Raw genomic sequence first — 17624 nt, 5'->3', positions numbered from 1 at the left:
TTAGTGTTGGGGGGGGGGGGGGGGGCAGAAAGTACTACTTTTCCTTAATTCACATTTCATGTATAAAACAGACTTGTAGAATGCAGGGAGGGGGGGGGGTTTGGGGTTGGGGTTGGAGTACATATATAGTATTTTTGCTATAATAAATTTTCATCTAGATGCTGGTTTTTTATCTCCTGACCTTGGAGTTTGACCTACACTTGTAAAACTTTAACCTTGGCCATGAGCTGCCATACAGGGGCATCAGTGTTTCATAAACACATCTAGTTAATTACTAAAGATAAGATGAAATAATGCACCAAACGTTAAAATAATTCATTAAAAGGTCAAATAAACTATTTTCAAGTTCGCTCATTATTAATTTAAATTTATTAATTCAGAAAATATTCATTCATTTGAAATTGATATTTATTGTGGAATTCAAACTTTTCTTTCTGTTTGTACTCATTACCTGTATGCTAATTACTCCCTAACATAATTTTGTTCATCATAACCTCTGTTCACTTGGAATAGTAGTTTTAGGAATTGCTAATTAGCAAAAACAAGCTACATGTACTTTTATTAATTCATGTCAAAATATAAAATATGATTGCAATCAACAACAATACAAATCTCAGTTTATCAGTAAAACAAGAATTAAAGAAATCACTGTGTTTTTGTCATAGCTGACACTTCATGTCTGACTTTCTACACCCTTTCTGGTAGGTGTAATTACTGCATCAGTGTGAATCAAAGAATGCTGTCTGTAGAATTCAACTCTGACTACCCTAGATCTTTAAAAATCCCTCACTGCATTAAATCTGGCTTAAATTTTCATCTCCAAATGTGTGCTGGAAAGATAATGCCATGGCTAGAAATTGTTCACATAGCTACTCTCTTTGTATGGAGCATTCAAATTTCCCCTTTCCTAGGGGAGGTGTCCTCAGCTGGAATCATCAAAATCCTCCTCTCTGAAGTTGTGGAAGTTAACTTCCTCTTTACAAATGAGGTCCACTATAGCATTAATGATGACCTGGTCTCTGGACTCTACGGTCAAATCAAAGGCCTTGGGTGACACAATTCTGTCTTCTAGGATTCTGTCTAACTGCTTCCTCAGATCCTAGAAAATTGTGTAAAATAAGTAACCTATAGTAAAATATTATCTTAATTTTTGACTGCCTACCTTTAAGGATTATAGAATGCAGTTAGAGCATGTATAATTAGCTAAAGAATTCAGTTCTGCCTACTTTTAAGGACTATGGAATACAGAGCATGTGAATTTAACTAAAGAATTAATTATTAGTGCTTGTAAGAAACATATCAAGTTCCATGTCATGTTAATACATGTACATTTATCTCTGTAATAGATTAATCCTCATACTTGTATTACTGCAGCAATGAAATCTTTCCATCAACTGACAGATATAAAATGTCACATATCTTCTAGTTTGACTTTTCTCTTATCAAAAATTTTTTTAAAGGTTACTTAATTAAAAAAAAAAACAAACTCTAAATCTTTGTAAAAGAAACACATACTTTGGGTTGATGAATAATGCACATAACTTAAAAATGAAATAAAATTAAATGCAGAGTAATTTTATATATGACATGTAAAACTTTAATTCTTTACAAGTTATCTTAAGAGGTCTACAATGCACCCTTTCTGTTTGGTAGATATTTTTTCTTGATGAAAGTCATAACTCAGTATCAGGAAGATGCCCTTTTTAATGAAAACAAATATCTGTCAGAGGTTAGGTGCCTTGACAAAAGGTTATCTACCTTGACTAGATCAAAGGTTGCTTTGTCTGTCCAGAATGTTATCCAATCATCTACCTTTATGCACTCTCTGTCTCTGCCTTTCTGTAAAAATCACATGGATCATAATATTACTTTTAAAGCACTTTACATAGTAATACAGTGTACTTTTAAAAAACCATTCTTTCTGACAATTAGCTGCAAGTCTCTGATGAAACTGTAGCTCTACTGGTTTGTATTTCTAGTAAGAGAAGAGAAAGGTGTGTAGCTAGCTTGGATCTGAAGTGCTTACCAGTGCGGCAACATATTCAGCATAATTTATAACAAGAGCCCACAGGCCAAAATGCTCATCCGAGTGAGCCCTGCTGTCCTTCAAAGTACAATATTTTTCTTTCTTTATTCCATTAAAAAATTTGAATTCATGTTGTGCCCAACCCTAGCTCCGAGGGTCATGATTTAACTAAACTTGAATTTGAAAAAAAGGGGGAATGCTTCAATACCAGTATGACTAGCATGGCCTTGATGTTCTGGAGAAGAAAACTTTAGAAAGATTTTTAAAGGCTTTTTGAAAGATTTATTTTTCCTATTTTAGGCCCATCCTAGGTCCAGGGTTAAAAATTTTGATTTAAAAAAATGAATATACACAACTTGGCAATGTTTGCAAACTTCAAGTATGATTTAGTATGGCCAAGAAACTCCTTTTTAAAGTTTTTTTTTTTAAATTTCCTATTTACATATACTCTGATCGTTTTTTGTGGCCCCACTCTTAAAGGGGTTTGATTTGAAAAAAATCAAAACTGCACTTCTTGAAGATGCTTGTTTACATATAAATTTGACTAATCATGATCAATGCTGATGTAACCAGACTACTTACTACAGGAGAAATAGAGTAAGAGATTTTTCCTCCAAAGAACAACAGAGGGTAGGGTGACACCATACTGCAGTCATAAACATTCACCTGAAATGCAAAACATTTAACAATGTTACCAAATGTACAAAAATTCATTTTAAATATCAAAATCTGATATGTCCAATATTATATTTTCACACAGAATCTGTAATTTTTTTGGCCTATATATTTTACCCCCCCCCCCCCCCCCCCCAAATAATATCTATTAAAAGATGGAATATTACCGTCTGTGTCTTCATGATTTTGTGGTAAATTAACCACTTTGATGGGAAAAATGTCACGTAAGAATTAACAGACTGCTTGTGGACATAGGCCTTCCCTCCATTCTGAAGTTGTACACCTACACACCTAAATAAAATACATCTACCCGATCAATCCTGTACATGTATTTCATGATAGAATAGATAAACAAGTGCTCAACAATCCCTTGAAAATAAAGTTTGCATATTTTTTCATCAATATTCAACAATCTGGTACAGAACTCTTCTGCAGCAATTATTCAACACTTTACTGCATTGTTGTTTACAGACTTGAAAAGGGAAGACACTAAGTGACCAAAATGTGTAAGTATCAGTTTAAAGTTTGAAGGTACATGTATATGAGTGAGTACTTGTACAAAACTGTAGAAACAAAACCAGATTTTTGATTTTAAGTTACATGTATTTTTTTGTAACTTTTCAAATATTAGATTAATGTCATCCTCACAATGTCAGGGGACCTGGGTCCAATCTAGGCCATTGGACTCCTGACAAATTCCATTGGATATTTTACAGACTTGTTTCTCTCATTGAGAAGCACCAATCAAATTGGGGCTTTTATAAGTTGATATAAAATGTAAACAAGTAAGCAGATGACACCTCAATGCAGGTGTTTCAGGTTGTCTGTCACCGAAAGGCTAAATGTGATTGGTCAAGAGATAAGAAACCAATCAAGATTTGTAATTTCACTGAAAGACGTTGCTGCAGTCAGCCCATAGAATGAAGTTAATCAGCACCCCTAACATTGTGAGGATGGATTAATGTGGTTATAGGAAAAACATCAATATTGAAGTAAAACATCTAGAACAAAGTAATCAATAGTTATGTTGGAGCTTATACATGTACCCGGTATAATGGGTATCTTTGGATATTCATTACGAAAACAAAACATTGTGAGGCTTTTACAGATGCCCCATTGTAACTAGGGTATATGCTCTGGTTTTATTTTTTGTATTAAATGTCAGTAAATACCTTTTTCCTGGTATGGCTTCCTTTGTGACCTTGGCAATATTAGGATAAAGGCCAGCACAAACAACAGCAGTTATCAAGTTCTCATTATCTGAAAGAAAACGCTGAATCTGAATCAAAAAAATTATGTATTTACAGTAAAACTTTCTAATCTGGACACCCGAAAAGGCAACATTCTGGATTACATTATATTTAAAACACTGGATGTACCGAAAGAACTTAGTTTTTACTGTAATAGGCACAATATATGAATACAAAACACCCAAATTACACAGGTTTTACTATAAATACATTTTTCGCAGACAAAATATACATACATACACATAAAATTCCAAATTTCAAAAGTTGAATCAATACAGATACAAGTATAACACATACTGATTTAAAAAAAAAAATTGTGGGTGTATTTTACCTGAATGAACATTGGATTTTCTGTTCTCTGGATCAGAAGAGTTTACAAATCCTATATCAAATAACAGTTCCGCAAACTGTTTCTTCATTTTCTTTAACAACTGCAATACACAAATAGAGTACAATTTATCTAACAAATACCGGTATCACTGTGATTAAGGAAATACATGCATATTAAGCATTAATGAGGTTTATTATTACATGTACATTCATTATGTACAAAAACTGGAGTATCAGAGAATATAATACAGTAATTTATCTTTACATACCCGGAGTGTTGCTTCTGACATAAAATTATCATAACAGAACTTTCCACCATTTCCATTTCGTGTTGCCCTCTCCCATCCCTGAAGAAAAATATATCAGGTCAATTTCAAGTTTCTACCAGAAATAATTTCATACTCTAACTAACACACACACATGAAAATACAACAACAACATAAACAAATCTAATCTAAAAGAAAAAAAAACATTTTTTTTTCAAAATAAAACACTAAATAATGTCAAAATATCAAATTTCAAATTCTAGTACCTTAAAGGCTTTTATAAGCATCATGTGGTCACTCTTGCTTCTTCCTGCCAGTTCTTTTCTGCATCTATCTGCTTGCGATTCTTTTCCCTTCAAAGAGAAACATGAGACACTGATTTTGAGGGTCACTTACATATCATGACTTCTATCAAGCTGGAACCAACTCTACCCACCTGGGACTGGAACTCTACTCAAGTGACATGAATTTTACAGTTTGGTAAGAACTATTTCAATCTAAATGCTTGGGAGTGGACATAATAACATCAATTCTAAATATATGATCAAATTACATGGGAATCTGAGTCTTGAAGAAATGAATTTTACAGTTTGTTAGAGGGCCCCCATTTTGTTGTCATCATTTACACAGTTTACTTGCTTAATGGCCAGGAATGAAGAAGATTTTAAAAGTTACAGTACCATGAAAAATAAATTTTCAATATAAGACTTACTCAATTGAACCCTGGGGCCTGAATCAAGTAGGGATGAATTTCATAACTTTGTTGAAAGACCATCTACTTATTATAATCATGTAAAAATTTCCTGCTAGTTGTCTTTGTCAAAAGTATAATGCACAGGTATTTTCCAAAATATATGACCAACTTAGCCCCACCCTGGGCTTTGAAAACTTGGTAACCATGGACATAGATTTCATACTTTAGAGAGAGAGAGAGAGAGAGTTAAAAAAGACAGGGGGGCTAACTGCCTATAATAATCATGGAAGCAGTTAGCCTTCTATATATATGGAAATTTCTTTTTTTTAATTTACTATGTAATATATGATCTTCGGCCTGAACCTCGGACTACCTTGGGTAGTGAATTTAACAATGTTGGTACAATACAAATTTCTAATTATAATCAAAGTTTTTCTGCTAGATTTCAAGGAATAAAGAATAGAAATTTTGGAGAATGCATAACTTTTTCTGGTTCTGGACCCACCCTTCAGGCCCCAGAGTCTAGGACCATGATTTAGTTCCCTATCATCCTACACACAAAAATGTTTGGGAAATTGATAGGCAATTTCAGAGAAGAAGCTAAATGTGACAGAAAAGAACATGTATCAAAAGGTCAACTGAGTAACTAAAGTGATCAAGCTATGAATATTTTCTGAAAATACAATGGAAGATGCTTCCATACATTAAACTCTGCACATTTGTGGAGATATAGGCTTTACTTACCAAAGGTGTAAAGAAGGGGGACTTGAAACTGAGACATGCTGCCACCAGGCAAACAGGATCCAGGCAACCGAACATAGCAGCAAACAGTATCATTTTACCGGTGTGAGGGTCTAATGGAAGTCGGGCTAAGTGATACCCTAAGGGAAGCAACTCTTCATCATCATCCAGGGCTTGCTGAAAGTGATAAAATGTTCAATTCCACTACATGTACACCAGATATTCTTCTCTTAAAATAGTAAATTGATATTGAAAAAGTAATATACAGTAACATGAGTTTATACCAGGTCATCAATGGGTTCTGATAAAGGACTATATTCTGTAGTGGCCAGTATCTGCCCCCAAAATAAAACTTTGATGGAGAAATCTTTAATTATGTTCTAAACCAGGTGGATATTTGCAGACTTCAAAGCATTAAATATTTTTATCAACTATGACATCATTAGTTAGATATGACGTCAATAAAATGACGTAAATTCCAAATTGCAATGATTTTGAGAGAAAATAGCGTATTTTACGTCGGTATTTTGATTGGAAATTATCGAGCGCAGGTCTGCTCAGACTAGATCTTTTGATATAATGTGTAGAATGATAATATCAATGAAATATGTGAATATGGTACCTGAGCAAGCTTGCGCTCTATAAATACTATAGTCAAAATTGAACAAACTCTGTGCATTTTGGCCTCTATTTTAAAAATAACGGAAATCCAAATAGTTTGTGACGTCACAGAGACAAGAAAAGCCAACTAATTTTTCCAATTTCATAATATATTGTCTTAATTTGGGTTATTTTATACAATATATGCACTTTTTCTCATTTCAAGAGATTTTCAAAATTTGACTATTATGGGGGCAGGAATACGCCCTTACCGTATATAGTTCTTTTGATGTATTAGACAACATCAGGAACAGAGAAAGTTTTAGAAACATTCACAAATATTTGAGGACCAAATTATCTTGCCAAAATAAATAACACACTGATTGGACAAAATTATTTCACTTATCATGTCTTCTATTTTACTTGTAAGTTTGGCTTACTAAATTCTGCAGGAGAACAATAGCAGCTCTCACAGACTCAGCTGAAGGAACATCCAAGGCTTTGCTGACAAATGGTTCAATCTTCCCTAACTTCAACATCTACAAACATTTGTATGGAATCAAGTTTTATTATGTATCATTCAAATATTTAAATCATAAAATAACTTCTGATATTTTCCTATTTCAGCTAGAATTTTATCCAAACTCAACCCTACACCAGCTGTCATTCACTCATTGACATGGGAAATAATTTTCACCCTTTAATTAATATTCATTTGTTATTTTTTTTTAACTGACTCTTTGTTAGAACTAGTTCCCATACAGTAAATAAGAATGAGTCACCTTAATCATCAAACACAGCTCCTCCAGCCTTGTTCTTAGTATTTCTGGGGCCAGATATTCCTTCATCTCCTCATACTGGAGACTTGTAAACAGATGAAAGCAATGACCTGCTTGTACTCTGGTAAAAAATTACTCTGATAAAAATACATGCTCACAAAGAATTATTCACAAACAGTATCTTGTTAGCTTGTTACTTTCAACTTAAAAAGTATTGGTTGTTAAAAACTTCATATAAATGGATGTCTCAATTTCAAATTTACCCAAAGTATTCATTGGAAAAAAAATAAATGCCATGAAACAGGTAATGATGATATGCATGAAAAAATGTTATCACATTTTAGTACTATCTGTAAACAAATAATATTCATATGTGACAATCCTATTTTAACAGTTTTGCCAACAACTTAAATATCTTTGCATTTGATGGAATTGTCTACCTTCCAGCCCTCCCTCTGCGCTGCTGAGCATTAGCTCGAGAGACAGGGTGACTGTCCAAAGACAGTAATCCTGTATCTGGTTGGAAGTCCTTGACCTTTATAAACCCACAGTCCACTACATACACAATGTCATCAATTGTTATACTGAAAGAGAGTCACAAAGAATGCAATTCTCTATGTTTGAAGGTTTTCATGTTTACTTGTATGTATAAACTAATGGGAACCTTCAAATTTACTTTAAAATGAAATAGCCTCATTGTATTATGGGCATACACAACATACACATAGTTTTGAGCTTTATTTACTTATTCTCTATATCATTTAAGAGTTCCAATAATTGGAGGAACTTTGTGTGACTTTTGTAATGTCTAATGATGCTGTTCACTTCTTCTAAATCAAATTTTGTGAAAATATCAGCTAAAACTGTACTTTTGCTAATTTTAATTTGAATAACACAAGGATATTCAACATTTGATATCTGTTCAAAACACTTGGTAATGTATGATGATTTTTTTGTCTGAGAATATGATGGTACTATGATTGTAAATCAAGAATATCTTGAAAAATTATCTTACAGTAGGAAAGGTACATTGTAAGGTACGTGTACATGTACGTTGCGTATGACCTTAAACCATAAATTCACTAAAAAGAACAAAAACCTAAGAGTTTTACTGAACATATCTGTCATCAAAACTAATTTATTGAACATTTTCAAAATCAAAAGTGATTTACTTTACATATCAATATTTCTACAATAAATTAGTATACATAATACATGTACCTTGTTTCTGCTATGTTGGTTGCTATAACAATTTTACGAATTCCTGGCGGTGGTTTGTCAAAGACTTCTCTTTGATTCACTGTGGGCATCAAGGAATGTAATGGGACAATACGAAGCTTTCCAACTGTAACAGAATTACTCTCACATAAACAAATAACAAGCAACAGTCTTACAATAATGACAGTAACTACATGTTACTGGTGTAGTTCCATTTCTTCTAATACTTGCTGTTTATCCTGGAATCTTTCTCTAGCATCTTATTAAGATCTGATATTTCTTTCCACCCAGGAACAAATACCAAAACTGCCCCATCCTAGTCAAGAAAAATTAATCTTGACATTGTATAAATAAATACAGATGTATTATCTTTATCTATTATCATCACATCTGAAATTATATTGTTACTGCTTTTTAGTAATGTTGAATTATATACACATACAGAATGTTTGAATAGGCATATACATACAATGACATAAAATAAACAAGAGGCCCATTGGCCACAACGCTCACCTGAGTCAATATGGCCCTCCTCTTGTAAAGCTTTGATCGCCTGTTCTAGGCATACCCTACCCCCAGGTGCCATGTTTTGAATGAAAATGAATCTAAACTTTCTGAGGATGCTTCTGTATTCATATAACTAATCATGGTTTTGCTGTTCTTGAAAACGGAACTTTAAAGATGTCTGCCACCGTACCCTGGGGGGTGGGGTGGGGGGGGGGGGGTGGTCATGTTTCAACAAACTTGAATCTACACTACCTAAGGATGCTTTCATATCAACATGACTAATCATGGCTTTGTTGTTCTTGAGAAGAAGATTTTAAAAGATATTTCCTATATATATTCTTTTGTTAAACTTTGATCCCCCTTATGGCCCCACCCTACTACTGGAGGACTCCTTGAACAAACTTGAATCTACAATACCTGGGGATGCTTCAATATCAGTATGACTAATCATGGCTTTCCTGTTCTTGAAAAGATTTTTATAGATTTTTCCTATATATCTTATGTAAAACTTTGATCCCTCATTGTGGCCCCACCCTACCCCCAGGGGTCATGATTTGAACAAATTTGAATCTACACTATGTAATGAAGGTATCACATAAGTTTCAACTTTTCTGGCCCAATGGTTCTTGAGAAGAAGATTTTTAAAAGATGACACCAAATTTTCACCAATTCATAATTATCTCCCCTTGGAAGAGGGTGTGGCCCTACATTTGAACAAACTTAAACCAACTTCACCCAAGGATGCTTTGTGGCAAGTTTGGTTAAAATTGGCCCAGTGGTTCTGGAGAAGAAGTCGAAAATGTGAAAAGAATACAGACGGACAGACAGACGGACTACGGACAAAATGTGATCAGAAAAGCTCACTTGAGCTTTCAGCTCAGGTGAGCTAACAAATGCAAGAGTCATTACATTTAACTGCATTCTTAAGAACATTTTAACAACATTTACATGCATCAAGAGGTAATTGTCCTCAAGGAGCATTTCAAATTTACAACAGAGGAATTGGCAGCTTTTGGCACAGTATACCTTCATATTGTTCACAATGTGACGCAAAACTGCCATGACTAGATCTAGATCTATTTTCTTCATATCCATACGTTCTAATGTTGATATCGTGTCTCGGGAATATCTACAAATGTAAAATATATGTTCTACTTTATATTATATTTGTCAGAGAATGTATTGTGCAGGCACATATTGTATGATAGAAAGGAGAATTTATATAAAATAAAAAGAAAATCATCTTTTAATAAGAAATTTGAGCCAAAATTAACATTAATATCTAGTAAATTGGAATTCATAAATGTGCAAAATCTGAAAATAAAATTAATGATTTCCTGAAAACTCATTCCCGAAAAAGTCATGTATGTCTAACAACTAATCATCAAAAAACACTCTGTCTAATTATCTCAGTATAGAGCATTAAAACCTAAATTCCAAGAGAGAAAGCATTCCACATACAAAATATTAAGACCTTCCTACCTGTTCGTCAATAGTGAGCATCCATAATTTTGGTGCTCTTTTCCCTCCCTTGCCTACTTACTTATTGGTGGGAAGATTTCTGGCCCAAGCATCCATTTTCCACTTCTCCTCTTCCTCCTCCATCAGCTGTTGTTTCCTCCACTTCCCTCCCCATCTTCCTTTTCTTTTGGGTTGAGCTGGCTGCTCAGGATAATACCTGTCATTAAAATCAATTGTTACTCTTTCAGAAATGTTCAATGTCAATGTAGTGGATATAGATTAGAAAACTATTGTCTTATTCTGCTTAAAAATCTTGAGAAGAATTCAAATTAAAAGAAAACATATGAAATAAGCTCTATAGATGGTAGGATCCATAGCCTTAGATATGTATACATTTATTTCTTTGTACAATACAGCAACATGAAATTCACAACCGTATTTGAACAGAAATACACATACAATTACAAGAATGTTTATGTGGTTCCACAAGCTGTCATAGGTTAGCAGTGACTTTTGCTAATGATTTGAGTTTTAAAACATACATTTACAATATCTACAGTGACACATTGGTAAATACTTACCCTGTAAGTTGCACCACATCTTCCAGGAAATATTCTTTTACAGGATAGGTAAACCCAGGAATGTTGATATGTGGACAATTATCTATAAAAAAAAAAATAATCAAGCCTTCCGAAATACAGAACTTCTACAGTTCATGGGGAGAAAAAAAATCATCTTAGAGAGTGATATGTTAAGAGGTATATGCATCATGTTAAAATAAAAATTTCTGAAAACATGTTCTATATTTCAAACTTACTAAAATACTTGGAGAATTTTTCTGCATTGAGAGTGGCACTCATAAGAATAACTCGGAGATCAGGACGGACAGCAACTAAATCCTTCACAACCACCATCAGAAAATCACACAGCAGGTCTCGCTCATGAACTTCGTCAATGATGATATGTGAAACTGACTTCAATGTTCTATGAAAAAATAATACAGGAAATGTAACAATTATTTCTTTTAACAGGGATCAAATAAAAAATATTCATGTTCTTTAAATCTTCTGTCAATTTATGCCACTGTTCAGAAACTAATCAACTACACTATCATTATTTTTTTAATACTTACGGATCAGACTCCAATCTTCTCAAAATAATTCCTGTGGTGCAAAATAAAATGGAGCCCCTCTTTCTAGGAAGTCGGCTGAATAAAAAAAAATGATGGTGAAACTTAATGTTCAATCTTTGTAAACATGACAGACCTCAACTGATCAAAGAAGCAATGGCAATTCTAACCCCTTTGGATCTCATAGATTTCATATAAAAAGTAAAGTTTTTGATTTCTTATACTTATAATGGTTGAGCAAGAGCTACTGTATACAGGGTTATTTTCCCTTTTGTTATTTTCACACTTGCAAACAATTTTGCTCTGTTTTAAAATCACCCAGACACAGTTGTGTTAATAAAATAATGCTGTTCTTTTTGAAATCACCCAATTTTAAATCTGCCCATTTTCGATGAAGGCGAAAATGGGGGCAAAAATTTCCCTGTAGACAGTATTATTATGCATTTTTTAAAATAACATTATATGGTTCACTTTCTACACATTATTTTAGTTGTTTTTTTTCTCCCTAAAACCTTTCTCACTGAGATTTTTTTAAGGTGTACCAAGTCTCTAAGAATTTGACCTGGTTTAAATGTCAAAGTTACTTTTTCAGTATAAAGCTAATACATGTATTTATATTTCAATACACCCTTGATAATGTGCACATATAACAAGACTATTTACATGTGCAAAACTTTTTATATTCGAAGTACACGCTTACTTCTCTAATCTAATTGAATATCCCACAGAGGAACTTCTATCAAACTGGGAACATTTTTCTGCTCTCTCATCTGCCACACGTTCTGCAACCTTAAAAAATGATGGAATATTAATTATCTTCCACCATAGCATTCAGTTATAGAACTTTTTTCCACAGGAGAGCCAAAAACTAAACCACACTTGCAATCTTTAATAAACGAATAAGCACATGCAATTGTGCTTTTTCATCATGTTGCAAATATGCTGATTCAGTAAACACATGATGACATGTAATGCATTTTTGATACATACTGAAATTGCAGATATTCTCCTCGGTTGAGTACAGATAATATTGCACATGGATCCCATACCACGCTCAATGTAGTGATCTAATATGAACTGTGGTACCTGGAATCAAAATAAAGTAGAAGAAGTTCTTTTTTGAAAAGCAGGAAAATTCACAGTTTTTACTAACACCCAATTTAAACCCAACAGATAGAAAAAGAAGCTCACCTGAGTAGTTTTTCCACATCCTGTTTCACCACTCAACACAATTATTTGGTTCGAGTTTACAAGTTCCACCACTTCCTATGAAGATAAAAGGTTGATCATAGCCGAGATTCTGTGGGTTTTCATGTATGTAAAAATGGAAAACCCTAATTGACCCAACAATCACCTTCTCTCCAAGGACATACATGTTTAATTTAGACATTGGTACTAAAGTCATTATTATGGCTCTTGCAAAGGAGGATAACTCTCTGCAGAAAAAGCAATTCAACAACTGTTATTCAAACCATAGTCCTGGCTGTGGAAAATTCAGAAATATTTTTTTTTACCTTTTGCTGTTTGTAAGCAGGTAAACGTTGCCTACATAATAACATCTTCTTATACTTGGGATTTGATGATTTTTGTTCTAATTCTGCCTTGAATTGATCATCAAGATCAGGTTGGCGGTTTATCTCTTGATCAAGCTCTGCAATTAAATAATTACACACTTAACAAAAATTAATACTTACAATTATTAGAATACAATTTCTGTGTCTACATTTACCACAATTTTGTTAAATCATATTTAATTTAGCAATGATCATAAATTTACACTACGGGCAACATTTACGGCGCTAAATGTGAATCCTGTCATAGTCAACAATAAGCATACCTAAATCAGAGCTTCCCTCTGGTAAAATTTGATCCAGATCCTCAGAAAACTCCTTAATTTCTTCAACATCTGGGAATTCTGTCTTCACTATATCTTCCTCCTTCACACTGGAGGAGGCTACTGTTTGACTGCTTACAGACGAGTCTTCCTCAGGTTCTTTTTTAATACCCCTATGTTTCTTAACCTTCTTCTTCTCAGGAGAGGCTGATGCCTCCCATCCAGAGACTTCCTCCCCAACATAACTACCCTCCTTTTCTGCCTCCAGGTCACTACCCTCTGTTGAGGTTTTGTCAATTCCAACAGCTGAGGCTTGCCTACCTTGGGTACCGGTACTATCCATGCTAGTATATTTTGCATCAGTTGCTCTTGATAAGTTTGGAGCTGTGCTTGGTCTCATTTTCTCTGTTTTGATAGAGCCCCTGCAAAATTTACCCACAGTCATATATATTTCAGTTTAAATTTTCTTCTTATTTACCAAAGAAATTACCAAAATTACAATTCATTTATATTGAAAAATAGGTAATCAGAGATTACAGAGCTCTCCTCAATGAATGTTGTTTTTAAGTAAGGCAAAGTCCCACACTAAATAACATCCCTAGATCAACATTTATGCAATTTTGGTCTGATAGGGCTTGCAGTTACTTGGGAATGGACTAATCTAAGAACTTTAAACTAGTCACTCATGCAGAAAATGTAAATCAAATCCAGCAACTGAAGCAAGTTTGAGAGTGTTCATTCCTTGATGCATCATCCATGCAAGTTTGGTTCAGATAGCCATTATAGTTTCTTGGTAATGAACCTGCTCCAAAAACTTCTCTGGAAAATGTAGGTAAGATCCAGTATCAGAGGCAAGTCCACTAGTGTGCATCCTTAGAAGTATCATCCATGCAAGTTTGGTCAATATAGGGTTTATAGTTACTTGGAAATGAGATCTGCTCCAAAACATTTAACCTGGTCACTCATCTAAAAATGTACGTCAGATCCAGCATCCAGCAAGTCCAGTAGCGTGCACCCTTAGATGTATCATCCATGATGCAAGTTTGGTTAATATAAGGCTAATAGTTACTTGGAATTGAGGTCTGCTCCAAAAACTTTAACCTGCTCCAAAAAACATTAACCTAGTCATTCTTTAGCTAAAATAAGAGCATCGGAAACCTTGACTGAAACATACTAGAAGAATCCTCCATGCATCTCTGATTAATATAGGGCATAAAAGTACTTGAAAAGAAATCTGCTCCAAAAACTTTAACCTGTGATGCTGATGGTGTTACATAAGCTCCCCCCAATTTCGTTGAGGTGAGCTAAAAATCCTTGACTACTTATTCCTATCTATATTATATCAGCTGTGTGTGAAATTTACCTTTCTTCTGTACTTTCCTTCATGGAATCTAATACTTTCTTTATCTTATTCATATCGCTGGTTTCCATGGCAACCAATGGTCTCTAAATTACCATTAAATTACAAGTAGGTATTTCATTGATCATAACATGCTAAACCTGTCTATATTATGAAAAAATGTAGCATTTTCAAAATAACATAATTTATTTGCTATGCAAACCAAGTTAATATGTAAAAAGAGTACTCTGCATAGTATGTGCTATTGCACCTCAGTGAATTGACATTTGTAGTTTTATTTTCTACTATAAACAGTGACCCTTACAGACTTGCAAATCACAAGAATTACTTGATTTCACATCAAGTGTGTTGTTAAAACAGTAAATCAGACTGATACATATACAAAGGCTGGCTGGACAAAAGTGGAAGATACAGGTAATCATATAATGAACACCTTCATTTTTAACTTTTGATGAACAATCACTACCTCTTCAATCTCCCTTCTTTCTTTTTTGGCCTTGCTTCGAGCAGCATAAAACATTCCAATGTCTCTGCCTCTCAATCCAAATGGACGTCTTCCACGTCTTTCACCTAGACAAGTGTATACGACAAACTACAAATCAGCAGCTTTACTATGATAACATTATGAATATGATAACAGATTCAGATGATTACACTTGAATAATGCAGTTCTGTATGCTCTCATTCAGATTGATGAATTAATACATAATTTTCATAAGTGTGATTCTTACCTTGACTATCACTGCCTCTACCGTAATCTCTCCTATAATCAGGTCTTCCTCTTCCACCTCTGTTCCTCCATCTATCATTACCCTGAGGGCCTTCATCCCGCTCTCCATAATCCATGTCCCTATTTCTACCATACCTCCCATCATCATCCCCAAACCCTCTGGCCCCATGACCATAATTGTTTCTGTCCCCATCGTCCTGGTAATATCTCCTTCCACGTCTCCCTCCATGCCAACTCATGGCTGTGATTTACAAAGTGTATGTAAGAATATAAGTACCTTTTTAAAAAAATGATTATTGTTGGTTTACAATTTTTACTTTTTAGATTGAATATACATAAATGTAGAGAGTTGGTTTGACCTAGCTTTAGATCTGTAGGTCGCTGGTGTGAAGAGACTGGGATGGAAGATCAGATAGCTACAGTGCCACTTATTGAAAACAAAGTGTATATTTATTGCACACTAAAAAGTACGCTGTTTCCTGAATTATTTCTCCAAATATTTTAGCTGCCCTCACAAAATATTACAAACTGTGTTTCCAAGATATTCATTTACTACTCCCACAACAAAATGTTCCCCCAAACCATTGTTAATAGCCTTCCTGGGCTGACAATGAGACCATAAAAAATGTCACCTATTTAACTGCCATTTTGGATGGAAGACAATTCAGTCCAACATGCTTATTGAATGACTTGTGCATCTATATATAGATTTCTTGTTGAAGTAGTAAACAAATATGACTAGAACAGTCATACAGTTCCTAATAATAAATATTTTGAAAAATAAATCAAGAACAGTGCACTTTTTTGTGTGCAATAAATAATTTTATGATACACTTCTTTCAATGAGTGGCACTGTAGCTCTCTGGTTGTCCTCCCAATTTTTTCAGACCAGAGAACTAAAGATCTGCAGCTAGGCTGTCCATATTAATAAACTGTCAAAAACTTAATATTAAATTAATTAATCATTCTTAACACATAATTTTGCATATTCATCGATCAACGCCTAAAATGCAAAGTTACAGCCAGCTAGCACCATGGACAGGCACTTGAAGTTTATGTAAATATTGAGTATATATGTGCATGTATGTATACATGTATTCAATATTGACATTAACTTCCACAGCTGGGGGCTAGCACAAAAATATTCCATTCCAATCCTTGATCCAAAGTAAATGACCTTTTCATTTTGCAATTTAATTGTAAACATACTTAAACCTTTGAGTTAATTTTCCAAAATACTATTGTAATATCTAATTACATGAATTTTGTGCAATTATCATCAAAATTTAAGTTATATATAGTTGTCATCTTGTTGTAGTTGAGCATGCAACCTTTTCATATGTATAAACGTTAACAGATTAAGGCCTACAGATATTCTCATCAGGATCAATTTGAAAATCAACTTCATTATCAATTACTACAGACAACAGACGATAATTTCTAAAAAATAATCCAGTGTATCACTTATTTTGATGCAAATTTACTGTACCATTTGCTGTAAAGCCCGGTCTCAAAACTCGACAAAATTGCATTCAATTTCTCCTTTCCTATATTTCGGGCCTTTTCACTGATTTCAAAGGAAAACATCCAAGACCTTGCGATTTCGAAGTTGGTATAAGATAACTCGTACATAATACTATTCGTGACAATAGGACATTCCTGTATGACCTTTCTTTTTAAAAAGAACTATGTCTTAAAATATACGTATCATGTGACTGAATGAATTAATATATTCCTTAAGTATATTATCATTAATTACTTTTTTAATTTCGTTATAAAATATGTGCTCCTTTTTATGCCCCCCTCAATTTTTTTTTATTTGGAAAGGAATCTATTTTTGATAAAGGATTTTTTTCTATGCCCTCCTTTCATTTGACACAACATTAAAAAACCCTTTCACTCTTGTTATAAAATCTGTGCTCATTTTAATGCCCCCCCTTTTTTTTTTACTTGTATACATCCTGGTGGAAAGATGCGTGGTTCCGTCTTCAGGTGGATCCTCCTTCATCAGCTGTTTCGGCGCT

The 17624-nt window shown here is 33.9% G+C and overlaps 1 protein-coding gene across 1 annotated transcript; it reads right to left on the bottom strand.

Moving 5' to 3' along the window:
* Nucleotides 1-542: 542 nt before the first annotated feature.
* On the bottom strand, nt 543-17166 carry LOC133206286 (ATP-dependent DNA/RNA helicase DHX36-like). The gene is made up of 28 exons (XM_061342236.1): nt 17090-17166; nt 15602-15841; nt 15337-15440; nt 14874-14956; nt 13514-13932; nt 13191-13327; nt 12868-12942; nt 12667-12762; nt 12377-12465; nt 11680-11754; nt 11365-11531; nt 11129-11210; nt 10630-10764; nt 10113-10215; nt 8811-8895; nt 8583-8706; nt 7802-7945; nt 7365-7482; nt 7023-7121; nt 5986-6159; nt 4814-4900; nt 4551-4628; nt 4283-4382; nt 3874-3961; nt 2869-2992; nt 2609-2692; nt 1759-1839; nt 543-1099 (listed from the first exon to the last, which is right to left on the bottom strand). The coding sequence occupies exons 1-28, from the start codon at nt 17130-17132 to the stop codon at nt 923-925; spliced, it is 3411 nt and encodes a 1136-aa protein (XP_061198220.1). The 5' UTR covers nt 17133-17166; the 3' UTR covers nt 543-922.
* Nucleotides 17167-17624: the final 458 nt, after the last annotated feature.

The sequence above is a fragment of the Saccostrea echinata genome, unplaced genomic scaffold (assembly GCF_033153115.1).
Source record: "Saccostrea echinata isolate AGI-Se365-2 ecotype Australia unplaced genomic scaffold, CSIRO_AGI_Sech_v1 ptg000054l, whole genome shotgun sequence".
NCBI classification, from domain to species: domain Eukaryota; kingdom Metazoa; phylum Mollusca; class Bivalvia; order Ostreida; family Ostreidae; genus Saccostrea; species Saccostrea echinata.
The sequence above is the reverse complement of the archived record's forward strand: the minus strand, read 5'-3'. Positions and strand labels throughout refer to the sequence as shown.

Excerpts from the sequence above, each read along its gene's own strand:
- LOC133206286 (XM_061342236.1), bottom strand. The coding sequence starts at position 17,132 with ATGCAATTTTGTCGAGTTTTGAGACCGGGCTTTACAGCAAATG. Across the intron at positions 11,755-12,376 it reads TATTCAATTAGATTAGAGAA|CCGACTTCCTAGAAAGAGGG; the intron begins GTAAGCGTGTAC and ends TTTTTTATTCAG. Across the intron at positions 2,693-2,868 it reads AAATCATGAAGACACAGACG|GTGAATGTTTATGACTGCAG; the intron begins GTAATATTCCAT and ends TTTGCATTTCAG.